Source organism: Oncorhynchus masou, chromosome 33, assembly GCF_036934945.1.
Source record: "Oncorhynchus masou masou isolate Uvic2021 chromosome 33, UVic_Omas_1.1, whole genome shotgun sequence".
Classification (NCBI taxonomy): Eukaryota; Metazoa; Chordata; class Actinopteri; order Salmoniformes; family Salmonidae; genus Oncorhynchus; species Oncorhynchus masou.
This window is the reverse complement of record NC_088244.1, coordinates 20,612,462-20,627,861: the sequence shown is the minus strand read 5'-3', so window position 1 is coordinate 20,627,861 and position 15,400 is coordinate 20,612,462. Positions and strand designations below refer to the sequence as shown.

The following is a 15,400-nucleotide window of genomic DNA, read 5'->3' as shown; positions in this document are numbered from 1 at the left end:
ACATACGTGTGTACTTACCCACACAAACATCCACAAACATCCACACACACATTCGTCTTTAAGTCATTAGGATATGTAAATTGAAGTGTGTGATGAGCATAGGAAATGACAGGGGTGACTACATGCCAGAGAGAGGAAAGGAAATGAGAAGGGGAGGATAAGGTGATAGGAGGAGGATGGAGAAGGAAGGAAGGGGAAGGGAGGAGTAGAGGGAGCTGGGGAGGGAAGCGGTTCGATAGAGAGAGGAGGAAGAGCAGTCAGAGAGGACAAAAAGACATGAGGGGAGGTGGAGAGGGAGCACTGCACCACTGGCTATGGATCAAAGAGCTCCAAACACGTTCAGCCTTCTGATAGGGCCCCAGTACATCACTGGTTCACTCCACACACACACACACACACACACACACACGGACGGACGGACGGACGGACGGACGGGCGGGCGGGCGGGCAGGCGGGCAGACATACAGACAGACAGGCAGGCAGACAGGCAGGCAGGCAGGCAGGCAGGCAGGCAGGCAGACAGGCAGACAGGCAGGCAGACAGACAGACAGGCAGGCAGGCAGGCAGGCAGACAGACAGACAGACAGACAGACAGGGCACATCAACACCAGCCTCCTCTTCTCATTATCAGTACACGCAGGCACGCACGCACATACCACGATAGCATCTGTCAGATCCAATCCCCTCATCACTCTGGCTGCTTTATTATGAATGCTTTTATATCGTCGCCTACCGCGTCCGTTAACACGAACACTAAGGCGAAGCAACACACAGATGTGCTCCAAATCATTACTGTCACCAGCAGACACCGGCCTCCGGGTGCTAATCATCAACTGGATAGCTAACTGTACTCAGAGCCAACCAGCAGCATGCAATACCTAACATATTTGTTGTGTGTGTTTCTGGAGGTTACCTGAATCTAATTGTGTTGTTGTCATTAAGCCAGCCCAGAGCTGTCACTTCGTTTTAGGCTCACACGGCAGACCGCCTTGTAGGTGGCTGGAGCTAGCCAACACACACACACATGGGCACGTACACACACTCACACACATACCCACTCACGCACACATACACACACACTGTGAGGGGAGGGGAGTTTATCCAGTGTGAATTTAACAGGGAGCGCCAGCCCCAACGGCAGCCGGTCCATGAATTGTTTAAGACCTGCCTAACTCACTCAGTGTTAGCACGGTAATTACAGGTAGGGGTGCAGAGGTCCCTCTAGCTAGCGCAGAGCTAGCGCTGCTCAGCACCAGGACTGTTCATTACTTCCTTTATCGTCAATAGGGCTCAGCTCCTAGCTAGCGCAGAGCTAGCGCTGCTCAGCACCAGGGTTGTTCATTACTTCCTTTATCGTCAATAGGGCTCAGCTCTGCTCTCGCTCTCTCTCTCAAGAGCTGCAGGTGGAGGATAGAGGGACAGAGGAACTGGAGGAGAATGTTTAAGTGTTCTGGGAATGAGGGGGTTAGATATCACTGTGAGTTTGATCTCTCTCTTGTTATTTCTCTCCCATCTATTTCTTCTAACCATAGTGTAGGGCAGGCATGGCCAATTATTTTCCATGGTGGGCCACAATATAATATATTTTTGCCATCACGGGCCAGAATCATATTGTAGGATTTTTCGTCATGTGTATAACTGTGTTTGTTGACAGATATACAGTGCCTTGCGAAAGTATTCGGCCCCTTGAACGTTGCGACCTTTTGCCACATTTCAGGCTTCAAACATAAAGATATAAAACTGTATTTTTTTGTGAAGAATCAACAACAAGTGGGACACAATCATGAAGTGGAACGACATTTATTGGATATTTCAAACTTTTTAACAAATCAAAAACTGAAAAATTGGGCGTGCAAAATTATTCAGCCCCTTTACTTTCAGTGCAGCAAACTCTCTCCAGAAGTTCAGTGAGGATCTCTGAATGATCCAATGTTGACCTAAATGACTAATGATGATAAATACAGCTCTTTGTTGTCAGGGCAAAGTGTAACGCTCCGGGTGTCGTGGGTGTGGAGTCAAACGCAGGAAACAGAGAGTGCGATGCTGTGCTCTTTAATGCACCAAAACGCAACATAGTGTGCTCATAACCAAAATTACACGACCAAAAACAAACACGTTCCTCTACTACCAAACAGAAGGTCACAATAATTAATCCCACACAAAGAACCAGGTGGGCCGGCTGACTAATAAAGCCTCCCTAATTATACCCAACACAAAACAGGTGTACTCAATAGGAGGGGGAGGAAAGGGGGAGGAAAGGATCAGTGGTAGCTAGTAGGCCGGCGACGACGACCGCCGAGCGCCACCCGAACGTGAAGGGGAGCCACCTTCGTCGGAGTCGTGACACAAAGTATTGCTGCAGAGTCAATTAAACATGATTTAATGAATTTGCCGTCAGCGATTGGCTTGCTATGTTTAGCACTTTTGTGGGACAGTACATAACTAGCTCTCGCAATTTGCTGAATGCAGTTTTGTGAAAAGTCCTTGCTGCTTTTGCAACTGAGAAAGCAACTCTTTCGATGCACTTGCCTCTGCTCAGAAGACATATTCCTATATTTCTCTGCTTCGTCTGGAAGTGTCGGGACACGTTGTAGTCTTCAAGACAGCGATGCTCTTTGCTCACTAAGCACACAGCTTTCCCTGATACTTCAATAAAAATGATTTCGATTACCACTCTTGCTGGAACACCGTACATTCATTGTCTACTTTCCTTTTCTTTGAAAAACACATTTTTGAGCAATTTCCAGCTAGCTACTATTTGTAAATGTGACTTGTTTGTCAGCCTGTCAGTCACTGTCTGTCCTCCTGCAGTTGTTATTTATACGTGCCTTTAAAATAAATGTCCCACAAGCGGTGGAAGTTAAATCATTACACAAAGGAAAGTATTCATTGGGCTTTTAATTTGAATAACAAATACGTGTTTCAAAACTTTACTATTGCAAATTCATGATCTGAACATGATTCCACAGGCCGTATTGAATCAAGTCGCGGGCCGCAAATGGCCCACGGGCCGGCCTTTTCCCAGGCCTGGTGTAGGCTTTGTTTCTTTTTCTCTTTTTATTTGACTACACTGCTTATTAGTGTTCTCTTATGATCTCCCTCTCATCTTCTGTTTGTATCATACCTATTTTTATCTTTTTATCTAGACTTCTTCTGTCAGTCATGTGTGATGGCTCTTACCATGCCATTTGATGGAGTATGAGATTACTAATCCTAACCTAATTATTGTCCTCCTCCTCTCACCCCTCCTCTCTCTCCCCTAACTCCCTCTCCAGCCGGTGGACTTTGAGCAGAACAGGGCCTTCATGCTGACGGTGGTGGTCAATAACCAGGCTCCGCTGGCCAGTGGGATCCAGTCGTCCCTCCAGTCCACATCCGGGGTCACCATCTCTGTGGTAGACATCAACGAACCGCCCTTCTTCCCCACCAACCCCAAATCCATCCGCTTTGAGGAGGGTGTTCCTGCTGGCACCTCTCTCACCACCTTCTCAGCCAGCGACCCTGACCGCTTCATGCAGCAGAGCATCAGGTGCTGGACAGACACACACACACACACATTTACATACACACACACATTCACTCACCACCTTCTCAGCCTGCAACCCTGACCACTTCTTGTAACAGATCATTAGGTACAGTGGGGAACTATACAAACTGTCCCTCTCTCTTAAGAATTCTGTGTATACGCAGTCAGTTAAGAGCTGCCCTTCCACCTGTATGAGCGAGAGAGAGAGAGAGAGAGAGAGAGAGAGAGAGTGGGAGAGAGAGCGAGAGAGTGGGAGAGAGACCCCTGGGTAATCAGAGCCATGTGTATTCTAAAGGTATAGATAGGGGACACACACATACATTCAAACACACACAGCACCTGGCCCCATCCCAAAGGCCTGACACAGCACTGTACACCTGCAGTGTTTCCAGAGTTCTCACATTATTGGCTGTGACTCTAAACCAACCTTTAAATTACCACCTGGCTTTTTAAAGGCTGCCTGTGGAGCACTGCAGTGTCTTACCTTCCTCATTGTCAGCTGATCTATGACATTATTATGTTGATTACCAACACATACTGAATACCTCCTCTCAGAGATTGTTTCCAGTGTGTATGGATGGCTGGTTCACTCTCTCCAGCGCCAAGCCCAGAATCATCCTTGTGTTCCGTTTTCCTCGCTCTCTCTCTCTTTCGCTCTCTCTCTTGTGAAAAGATCGAAACAAGTTTGCCAGTTAATTTCACAGCAAATGAGAGTAAATTGGGTGTACCAGCTGGGCTCTGTATCTTGCTGCAGCACTCCCTCTCTCTCCTTCTCTCTCGCTTTGCTTTCTCTCTCCCCATCTTCCTTTTCCCTCTCTCTCCTTCTCTCTCGCTTTGCTTTCTCTCTCCCCATCTTCCTTTTCCCTCTCTCTCCTTCTCTCTCGCTTTGCTTTCTCTCTCCCCATCTTCCTTTTCCCTCTCTCTTCTCTCACTTTGCTTTCTCTCCCCATCTTCCTTTTCCCTCTCTCTCCTTCTCTCTCGCATTGCTTTCTCTCTCCCCATCTTCCTTTTCCCTCTCTCTCCTCCTCTCTCGCTTTGCTTTCTCTCTCCCCGGCTTCCTCTTCCCTCTCTCCTTCTCTCTCACTTTGCTTTCTCTCTCCCCATCTTCCTTTTCCCTCTCTCTCCTTCTCATTCGCTTTGCTTTCTCTCTCCCCATCTTCCTTTTCCCTCTCTCTCCTTCTCTCTAGCTTTGCTTTCTCTCTCCCCATCTTCCTTTTCCCTCTCTCTCCTTCTCTCTCGCTTTGCTTTCTCTCTCCCCATCTTCCTTTTCCCTCTCTCTCCTTCTCTCTCGCTTTGCTTTCTCTCTCCCCATCTTCCTTTTCCCTCTCTCTCCTTTTCTCTCGCTTTGCTTTCTCTCTCCCCATGTTCCTTTTCCCTCTCTCTCCTTCTCTCTCGCTTTGCTTTCTCTCTCCCCATCTTCCTTTTCCCTCTCTCTCCTTCTCTCTCGCTTTGCTTTCTCTCTCCCCATCTTCCTTTTCCCTCTCTCTCCTTCTCTCTCGCTTTGCTTTCTCTCTCCCCATCTTCCTTTTCCTCTCTCTCCTTCTCTCTCGCTTTGCTTTCTCTCTCCCCATCTTCCTTTTCCCTCTCTCCTTCTCTCTCGCTTTGCTTTCTCTCTCCCCATCTTCCTTTTCCCTCTCTCTCCTTCTCTCTCGCTTTGCTTTCTCTCTCCCCATCTTCCTTTTCCCTCTCTCCTTCTCTCTCGCTTTGCTTTCTCTCTCCCCATCTTCCTTTTCCCTCTCTCTCCTTCTCTCTCGCTTTGCTTTCTCTCTCCCCATCTTCCTTTTCCCTCTCTCTCCTTCTCTCTCGCTTTGCTTTCTCTCTCCCCATCTTCCTTTTCCCTCTCTCCTTCTCTCTCGCTTTGCTTTCTCTCTCCCCATCTTCCTTTTCCCTCTCTCCTTCTCTCTCGCTTTGCTTTCTCTCTCCCCATCTTCCTTTTCCCTCTCTCTCCTTCTCTCTCGCTTTGCTTTCTCTCTCCCCATCTTCCTTTTCCCTCTCTCTCCTTTTCTCTCGCTTTGCTTTCTCTCTCCCCATGTTCCTTTCCCTCTCTCTCGATCTCCCCTTCCTTTTCCGTACACCAGTTTCAGCTTGCAGTACATCTTGGAGATAAGTTTGGCTAGCAGAGGCACACCATGTTCTGTCATGGTCTGCTACACACATTCATACACACACACACTCTCTCTCTCTCTCTATCTCTTTCCCTCTTGCTCTCCAAACCCCTCTCTCTTTCTTTCTCTCTCACACACAGACATACACAGACACATACATGCACACTGATACCCAATCAATTCTGCTGCCCATCCAGCATGATTTGCCATTTACCCACACTGGAGCCTTAACAAACTAGTGGGACAGTTTGTCCACCACAGCCTCCAATGTGGTTTCATCTGTACTGAAGTCCCCCATATAAAATTTAAAACAATTCACTGTAGTGTTTTTGTGAACATTACTGTAGTATATACTGTAGTATTTACAGTTAACTATATTATAAATAATCTAGTAAAATAAAACTGTAGTATATACTTTAGTAATTAATGTAGTGTTTTTGCAGACTAGTATATTGTAATATTTACTGTAGTTTTTCATTAACATTTAATTTTTTTATCAGAAACTCACTTCTTTAGCTAATGTGCAGATTTTGTCAAAGATCCATGATATCTCTATGTGACTGAGGGAGATGGCTGAAAAGGACGAGGCGAGTGTAGGAAAGCGGAAGGGAACTGATAAGTAAGGGAAAGGTAACGAACAAGATAGAAGGGAAGAAGTGTCTGAACAGGTCAAGGAAAAGCAAGTGCACGGGAGGTTTGGAGAGTTGAGAAAGGGGAGGTCAGGGCTAGAACTTGACGGTAGAGATCTTCATGGATCCAAAAAGTTGGACCTGTTCCAAAATAAACCATGGGCTTTCCCACCTCGACCCGATATGCATAATGTTTTTTACATTTAGAGACCCGTTCCGAACAGACCAAAGAACAACTAGACCCGTTCTGTATAGACCTGGTTGAATCCAGACCCGGACCGATCCGAGTGAAGCAGCAGAAAAGTCATTATTTAAGCTACTTTATTATCTGGAAGTGATCAAGTGCGAGAGGAGGGAGAAAGAGGTGCAGCTCTAGCAGGCGGGGGAGGGGCTGTACTGTGAGTGAGTGACACAGGGAGCAGGGAGGGAGGGAGGGAGGGAGGGAGGGAGGGAGGGAGGGAGGGAGGGAGGGAGGGAGGGAGGGAGGGAGGGAGGGAGGGAGGGAGGGAGGGAGGGAGGGACATCTCAAACTATAGTAGACTAATAGCTGCCATAGCTAGGTTATTTATCATAAAATATGATTACATAGTACCTGTCTTGACTGCATCAAACTGGGAGAAGCTAGTTAAGCTAACGTTAGCTAGCTAGGCTAATTGAGGCTGCAGTGCATTCGCTTTTTCATCCTACAGTTACAAATACAACTCCATTTAGAATATTAATTAGCAACCTACCTGTTGGCTCGTGGTCGTTGTAGCCTATCCTTCCCCTTTAAATTCCGTCATTTTAATTCCATCTTCCATTGATTAGATATCTCCTAACTTTTGCCACACACGGAGGCTCTACTTTACAGTTTTTCTTCAGACCAGTGGCAGGCAGTGAGTTCTAGGGGGGGTCAGGGGCCAGGGGATTGGGGATGGAGAGGGGGTAGAGGGGGAGCCTGGGAGGGAGGAATCAGGCATCTGATGGTCCAAACTAGTGTGGTGAGGTGTGGGATTGAGAAACATGCATAAATAATTACCCAGACTACCTTGCATGGGCTGGAGGAAGGATAGGAGGACATACATTTTTGATTCTCAGGGACAGGCTTCCACTAGCATGACTAACCCCACCAGACTTCATACTAGATCTTATTCACTCCTCACACCCACTTTCCAGTACCACCAACCTGGATATACATAGAGAGACTGATCAAGGTATTGTATGAAGACAGTGGAATTGTATTATTAAAATTTGCGGAATTTATATACGTTTTACTTCTTTGTGTCTTTCAAAGCACCAGAGCAAACACAGACTTAAAGTTCCAGACAGTAGTGAAGCAATAAGAACCAAATAAATTAAATCATAAAACTGACTCCTACTAATCAAACTGCAGCTCCAACAGGTATATTTCACTGGTCATCCCCAAAGCCAACACTTCCTTTGGCCGCCATTCCTTCCAGTTCTCTGCTGCCAATGACTGGAACGAATTGCAAAAATATCTGAAGCGATATTATTGCCTTACCTCCCTACTCTTCTACATTTGCACAAACTGTACATAGATTTTTCTATTGTGTTATTGACCGTATGTTTGTTTATGTGTAACTCTGTGGTGTTGTTTTTGTCGTACTGCTTTGCTTTATCTTGGCCAGGTCGCAGTTGTAAATGAGAACTTGCTCTCAACTGGCCTACCTGGTTAAATAAAGGTGAAATAAAACAATAAAATAGGTTTTAGGTTTTAATATCAGCAATTAAATCAAATAATTGACTCTGGCAAACCAAACCAGATCGTTGTTACTTGAAAAGCACATTCCCTCCAGTCGTGTCAGTTGGAGGCAGCAGTAGTCTGTGTTGTCCTGATGAGGGTTCTCTCCCATCTGTCCTCATACAGAGAGTGTCAGATGTTGCACACTGACACACTCATCAGCTGGTGTGTGTGTGTGTGTGTGTGTGTGTGTGTGTGTGTGTGTGTGTGTGTGTGTGTGTGTGTGTGTGTGTGTGTGTGTGTGTGTGTGTGTGTGTGTGTGTGTGTGTGTGTGTGTGTGTGTGTTAGAGGTCGACCAATTAATCGGAATGGCCGATTTAATTAGGGCCGATTTCAGGTTTTCACAACAATCGGAAATCTGTATTTTTGGTCGCCGATTTGCCGATTAAAAAAAACAACCTTTATTTAACTAGGCAAGTCAGTTAAGAACACATTCTTATTTTCAATGACGGCCTAGGAACGGTGGGTTGTGGGTTAACTGCCTTGTTCATTGGCAGAACAACAGATTTTCACCTTGTCAGCTCGGGGTATCCAATCTTGCAAACAACACAGTTAACTATTCCAACGCAATAACGATATGCCTCTCTCTCGTTGTACTCCACAAGGAGACTGCCTGTTACGCGAATGCGGTAAGCCAAGGTAAGTTGCTAGCTAGCATTAAATGTATTTTATAAAAAACTATCAATCATAATCACTAGTTAACTACACATGGTTGATGATACTACTAAATATTATCTAGAGTGTTCTGCGTTGCATAAAATCTGACTGAGCATACAAGCATACAAGTATCTGACTGAGCGGTGGTAGGCAGAAGCAGGCTCGTAAACATTCATTCAAACAGCACTTTCATGCGTTTTGCCAGCAGCTCTTCGTTGTGCGTCAAGCATTGCGCTGTTTATGACTTCAATCCTATCAACTCCCGAGATGAGGATGGTGTAATCGAAGTGAAATGGCTAGCTAGTTAGCGTGTGCTAATTAGAGTGACGGAAGCTATACTGTTACACTGGCAATACTAAAGTGCCTATAAGAACATCCAATAGTCAAAGGTTAATGAAATACAAATGGTATAGAGGGAAATAGTCCTATAATTCATATAATAACTACAACCTAAAACTTCTTACCTGGGAATATTGAAGACTCATGTTAAAAGGAACCACCAGCTTTCATATGTTCTCATGTTCTGAGCAAGGAACTGAAACGTTAGCTTTCTTACATAGCACATATTGCACTTTTACTTTCTTCTCCAACACTTTGTTTTTGCATTATTTAAACCAAACTGAACATGTTTCATTATTTACTTGAGGCTAAATTGATTTTATTGATGTATTATATTAAGTTAAAATAAGTGTTTCTGTATTGTTGTAATTGTCAATATTACAAAAAAAAAGTCATCGGTATCGGCGTTGAAAAATCATGATCGGTCGACCTCTGTGTGTGTGTGTGTGTGTGTGTGTGTGTGTGTGTGTGTGTGTGTGCGTGCGTGCGTGCGTGCGTGTGTGTGAATCATGTGGGATCAGGAAAGGTTGGAGGGTGGGCGACTGAGATCCGTTGGGTAAATTCTAGGTTCAAAGTTCCAAGATCAGCTGGTAAAATGATGAGCTCCTAATATCTAATATTATATACAGTTAAAGTCGGAAGTTTACATATACTTAGGTTGGAGTCATTAAAACTAGTTTTTCAACCAATCCACAAATGTCTTGTTAACAAACTATAGTTTTGGCAAGTCGGTTAGGACATTGACTTTGAGCATGACACAAGTAATTTTTCCAACAATTGTTTACAGACAGATTATTTCACTTATAATTCACTGTATCACAATTCCAGTGGATCAGAAGTTGACATACACTAAGTTGACTGTGCCTTTAAACAACTTGTAAAACATTTTTTTTAAATTATGTTAGATGTTTCTGATAGGCTAATGATATCATTTAAGTCAATTGGAGGTGTAGCTGTGGATATATTTTAAGGCCTACCTTCAAACTCGGTGCCTCTTTGCTTGACATCAAGGGAAAATCAAAAGAAATCAGCCAAGACCTCTGAAAAAAAATGGTAGACCTCCACAAGTCTGGTTCAGCTTTGGGAGCAATTTCCAAATGCCTGAATAGTACGCAAGTATAAACACCATGGGCAACACATCCGTCATACTGCTCAGGAAGGAGATACGTTCTGTCCCCTAGAGATTAACGTACTTTGGTGCGAAAAGTGCAAATCAATCTCAGAACAACAGCAAAGGACCTTGTGAAGATGCTGGAGGAAACAGGAAAAAAATATCAATATCCATAGTAAAACGAGTCCTATATCGACATAACCTGGAAGGCCGCTCAGCAAGGAGGAAGCCATTGCTCCAAAACTGCCATAAAAAAGCCAGACTACGATTTGCAACTGTACATTGGGGACAAAGATCGTACTTTTTGGAGAAATGTCCTCTGGTCTGATGAAACAAATATAGAACTATTTGGCCATAATGACCATTGTTATGTTTGGAGGAAAAAGGGGGAGGCTTGCAAGCCGGAGAACACCATCCCAACCCTGAAGCATGGAGGTGGCAGCATCATGTTGTGATGGTGCTTTGCTGCGGGAGGGACTGGTGCACTTCACAAAATAGATGGCATCATGAGAAGGAAAATGATGTGGGTATATTGAAGCAACATCTCAAGACATCAGTCAGGAAGTTAAAGCTTGTTCGCAAATGGGTCTTCCAAATGGACAATGACCCCAAACAAACTTCCAAAGTTGTGGCAAAATGGCTTAAGGACAACAAAGTCAAGGTATTGGAGTGGCCATCACAGGCCATCACAAAGCCCTGACCTCAATCCTTTAGAAGATTTGTGGGCGTTTCTGAAAAAGCATGTGGGAGTAAGGAGGCTGACAAACCTGACTCAGTTACATCAGCTCTGTCAGGAGGAACGGGCCAAAATTCACCCAACTTATTGTGGGAAGCTTGTGGAAGGCTACCCTAAATGTTTGACCCAAATGACTTAAATGTATGTAAACAATTTAAAGGCAATGCTACCAAATACTAATTGAGTGTATGTAAACATCTGACCCACTGGGAATGTGATGAAAGAAATAAAAGCTGTAATAAATAATTATCTCTACTATTATTATGACATTTCACATTCTTAAAATAAAGTGGTGATCCTAACTGGCCTAAGGTAATGTTTAAGAGGATTAAATGTCAGGAATTGTGAAAAACTGAGTTTAAATGTATTTGGCTAACTGTATCATGTTTGAAGTGATTTAGAGGAAAACTACATTTGAGAAAAACAGGTGAGTGAAAGAAAGGAGAAGGACTAAGAATATAACATCAGAAGTAGAGAATCCAACAGGAGTCAACTTTCATCCTGATAACTCAACTGGATAGCTAACAAGCTAACAGTTATTTACACATTGCTAAGGAGTTGCTAAGAGTTTCTAGCTACTGGCTACCTGCTGTTAGCTAAAACCCCTAGCTAACAAAAAAACAAAAAGGACAATCAGAAAGGGCAGGACAATGGACAGGAAAACTAGTACCTAATTTACACAACCAAAATAAAACAATTCAGACAAAAATCATGGTAGGCTCTGTTTACATAAAAGAAATCCCAGCTACAACTAGCTAAGTGCAAACCAGATGTAACATACATTATACAATGGGTGGGTCTAATGATGATCGGTTAAAAGTGAAAAAGTGTCGATTTCATAAGTTACCGCCAGCTAAATCTATGATTTTAAAAATACAATTTACTCTGGTCAATCTGACTGCGCAATCCACTGTCGGATCAGCCCAGCAAGGCCAATTCTCAACTTGATCTCCACTATAAAAAGCATCTAGATGTCATCTCAAATTTCTTTGAGACTAACATTTCGTTTTCAACAGCAGAGATGTGTATAAACCTTGCTGTCTGTCTCTCCGACATTTGCAACATTGTTTCAATATTCAAATTAGATCTCCAGCTGTCCCATAGTAATGAACGTGTAAGTGTCGGGAGTCAGGACTCAGCCAGTCGAAATCATGAATCAGCTTTCATAATTTTTATGGATATATACAAAGAAATGTCAGTTGAAAACAGGTAACACAAAGTGGAGTGCAGCTAGTTTGCAGACTTTACTGCTTCAGTGTTTGAAGTGATTGTGTTAACTGTGTTGTTGGCTAACTCCTTTGAACAACAGTGTCTTGACAAGAGAGCACATTTTCTATGCCAGGTGAAATCGCGCCTCATTAGCTCATTAGCTTAAACAAATGTAAATGCAGCTACTGTTGTTATTCTTTTTGACGTTTGGCGTAACTATAATTTAGCCACAGTTGGCTAGATAGAAAGCAAGGAATAAGAACGTTGCCAGCCAGTATGGCAATGGAACATTTAGAACGAACGACGGGGTTGCATCCATAGATACAGAACAAAAAGACTGAACGACTGCGTCTCTGGCAACCGAACCAGTTGAACGAACGACCAGCTGGCTTGGGTAGCAACCCTAGATTTGTGTCGGGACTATATCTTGTTGAAGGAGGAAATAGTATGAATAAATTAATCAAAATACGATTTTATAAGAAAATATGTCAATCATTATTTAAATATGTTGGTAACCTTTTGTATAAAAGTGATAATACCCTCGAAGCCATTTTTTGGAGGATATATTGGCACGGTTTGCCGGCCTGAGATGAAGTCAAGGGCCTAACAACACCCATGCCAATATATCCTCCAAAACTGCCTTATTGGGCATTATCACTTAAATTTACATCCATGTATCCAGCTGTAATCAACTAAGAGGAATACATTTACAAACCTAAACTCATCAACCTTGCATTCCAATATGCAGAACCTATTGCCAGTGAAGCACGGTGGAAACAATATATAGCAAAGGTTTTAAAAGAGCACCCAGTGACCCTAAAAGCAGACTTTATCCAACAAAAATACAAATAAATCTGTTTTTCACTGACTGTTCAAATGCTTGGCATGCAGCCCCTGCGCAAATCAAACAAACATCTTAAAATGTCTGGAAACAAGACTATGAGACAATTGTATGTGGTCACAACCCCACAACCCCAATATATATATATATATATATATATATATATATATATATATATATATATATATATATATATATATATATATATAAAAACTGTTAACGTAATTTAATTATTCCCAATATGTTTTCATTAATTGAATCCACTTAGTCTATTTTAAGAGAATTTGTAAGATTCTTATTTGCATAAAATAGACGGAGACCAGTCTTATCAAAAATGGATAATAGTATTTATTCTCAGAGCGCGCTGCCATGTAACCACGAACAACAGTTTATGCACTCACTGCCTTATCTAAAACATCCCAGAGCTAAGTTTCGTCAGTTCATCCATAGGTTAACAATCCTATCTGCTCACTTAACCCACAACCCATTCCTCCCCAGGCTAGTTGGAATGGTGTTCATTATGCTTAATTACTCCTTGTCCATGCCACATAATCCCTTCTTATGAACTCATATTGTTAATCAGATATAATAAAACAGAGTATAAGTTTACTTAGTTACAGTTCTATTTAAAATGAGGATATTGTTTCGTCACTTATTCATAATATTCCGAACAATAACTGAACAGTAATGATCCAAGGCTCTGAGGCCAGTCTAGAGCTGTTTGAAGAAGAGTTCAACATGATAAAACCTCTAGTGGATGATGAAGTAAAAACGGACATGTCTCCACTAACAATGGCTGCAACTCCCAAAACATGGCCTTCAAAACAGGAGGCCCACAGTACATCACTCCCTCCCTCCCTCACCTGTAGCAGCTGTGTGCACAACAGAAACATTATCTGGGAAACAAATCCAGAACTACCTCTCCCTATTAGAATGGAGATGACGGATTTGTTTATATTTTTTTATTAGGATTCCCATTAGCCGATGCCAATGGTGACAGCTAGTCTTACTGTGGTCCGACACAACGGAAAGACATTAAAGACAAAAGACAATTAACATACATTAACATGTAGTGTGTGTGTGCATCTATCAGTTACTCATACAGAGAGAACAAACAACAAGGGTGTGACACTGTCCAGACACTGATGGAAGAGTTGAGGCATTTCAATCAGCTTCAATAGAACAGTTAACCTCTTGATGCTATGGGGGGCGCTATTTCATTTTTGGATGAAAAACGTTCCCGTTTTAAACAAGATATTTTGTCACAAAAAGATGCTCGACTATGCATATAATTGATAGCTTTCGAAAGAAAACACTCTGACGTGTCCAGAACTACCAAGATATTTTCTGTGCCCTAGAACGTGAGCTTCAGGCAAAACCAAGATGAGACGGCATCCAGGAAATGAGCAGGATTTTTGAGGCTCTGTTTTCCATTGTCTCCTTATATGGCTGTGAATGCGAGAGGAGTGAGTCAACCCTTTCTGTCGTTTCCCCAAGGTGTCTGCAGCATTGTGACGTATTTGTAGGCAGATCATTGGAAGATTGACCATAAGAGACCACATTTACCAGGTGTCCGCCCGGTGTCCTGCGCCGAAATTGGTGCGCAAAAGTCAGCTGCCAGTATTTTTCCATGGGATTCAGAGAGGAAAGCAAGCTTCCACGAACGATATATCAATGAAGAGATATGTGAAAAAACACCTTGAGGATTGATTCCAAACAACGTTTGCCATGTTTCGGTCGATATTATGTAGTTAATTCGGAAAAAGTTTGACGTTGTAGGTGACTGAATTTTCGGTTCGTTTCGGTAGCCAGACGCAATGTAGAAAACGGAACGATTTCTCCTACACACAGACGCTTTCAGGAAAAACTGCGCATTTGGTATGTAACTGAGAGTCTCCTCATTGAAAACATCAGAAGCTCTTCAAAGGTAAATGATTTTATTTATTTGGTTATCTGGTTTTTGTGAAAATGTTGCGTGCTAAATGCTACTCAAAATGCTATGCTAGCTTTGCATACTCTTACACAAATTAGTCAATTTCTATGGTTCAAAACCATATTTTGAAAATCTGAGATGACAGTGTTGTTAAGAAAAGGCTAAGCTTGAGAGCAGACGCATTATTTTCATTTTATTTGCGATTTTCAGAAATCGTTAACGTTGCGTTATGCTAATGAGCCTGAGGCTTTAGTCACGATCCCGGATCCGGGATGGGGAGTTCCAAGAGGTTTTAACCGATGGGGAGTTCCAAGAGGCAGAACACTAAACAAATGACGCAGTCCATTGTCACCCTCCAAGAGGAGCTGATTGTGGTAAAGGTGGAGCTGCAGCAAAGAGAGAGTGACCAATGGCCTCCGTCAGCAGCTTCTGACCATGCCACCAACAGAGCTGCTGCATCAGCCTGGTGGAAGCCCAGATAATCCTGAGCCCAGTACAGCCTTCAACCCATTTGCCTCACTAGCCCCTCAGCCTCTTAGGGTCCACCATGACCTGCCAACCTCCCAGCCTGCC

The 15,400-nt window shown here is 43.2% G+C and overlaps 1 protein-coding gene across 1 annotated transcript in view; it reads left to right on the top strand.

Moving 5' to 3' along the window:
• Positions 1 to 15,400, top strand: part of LOC135527997 (cadherin-4-like) — a 577,992-nt gene that overhangs the window by 516,174 nt on the left and 46,418 nt on the right. The window contains exon 11 of the mRNA XM_064956738.1: positions 3,276 to 3,529. Coding sequence (XP_064812810.1) covers positions 3,276 to 3,529 — 254 coding nt within the window. The remainder of the gene's footprint in view (positions 1 to 3,275; positions 3,530 to 15,400) is intronic.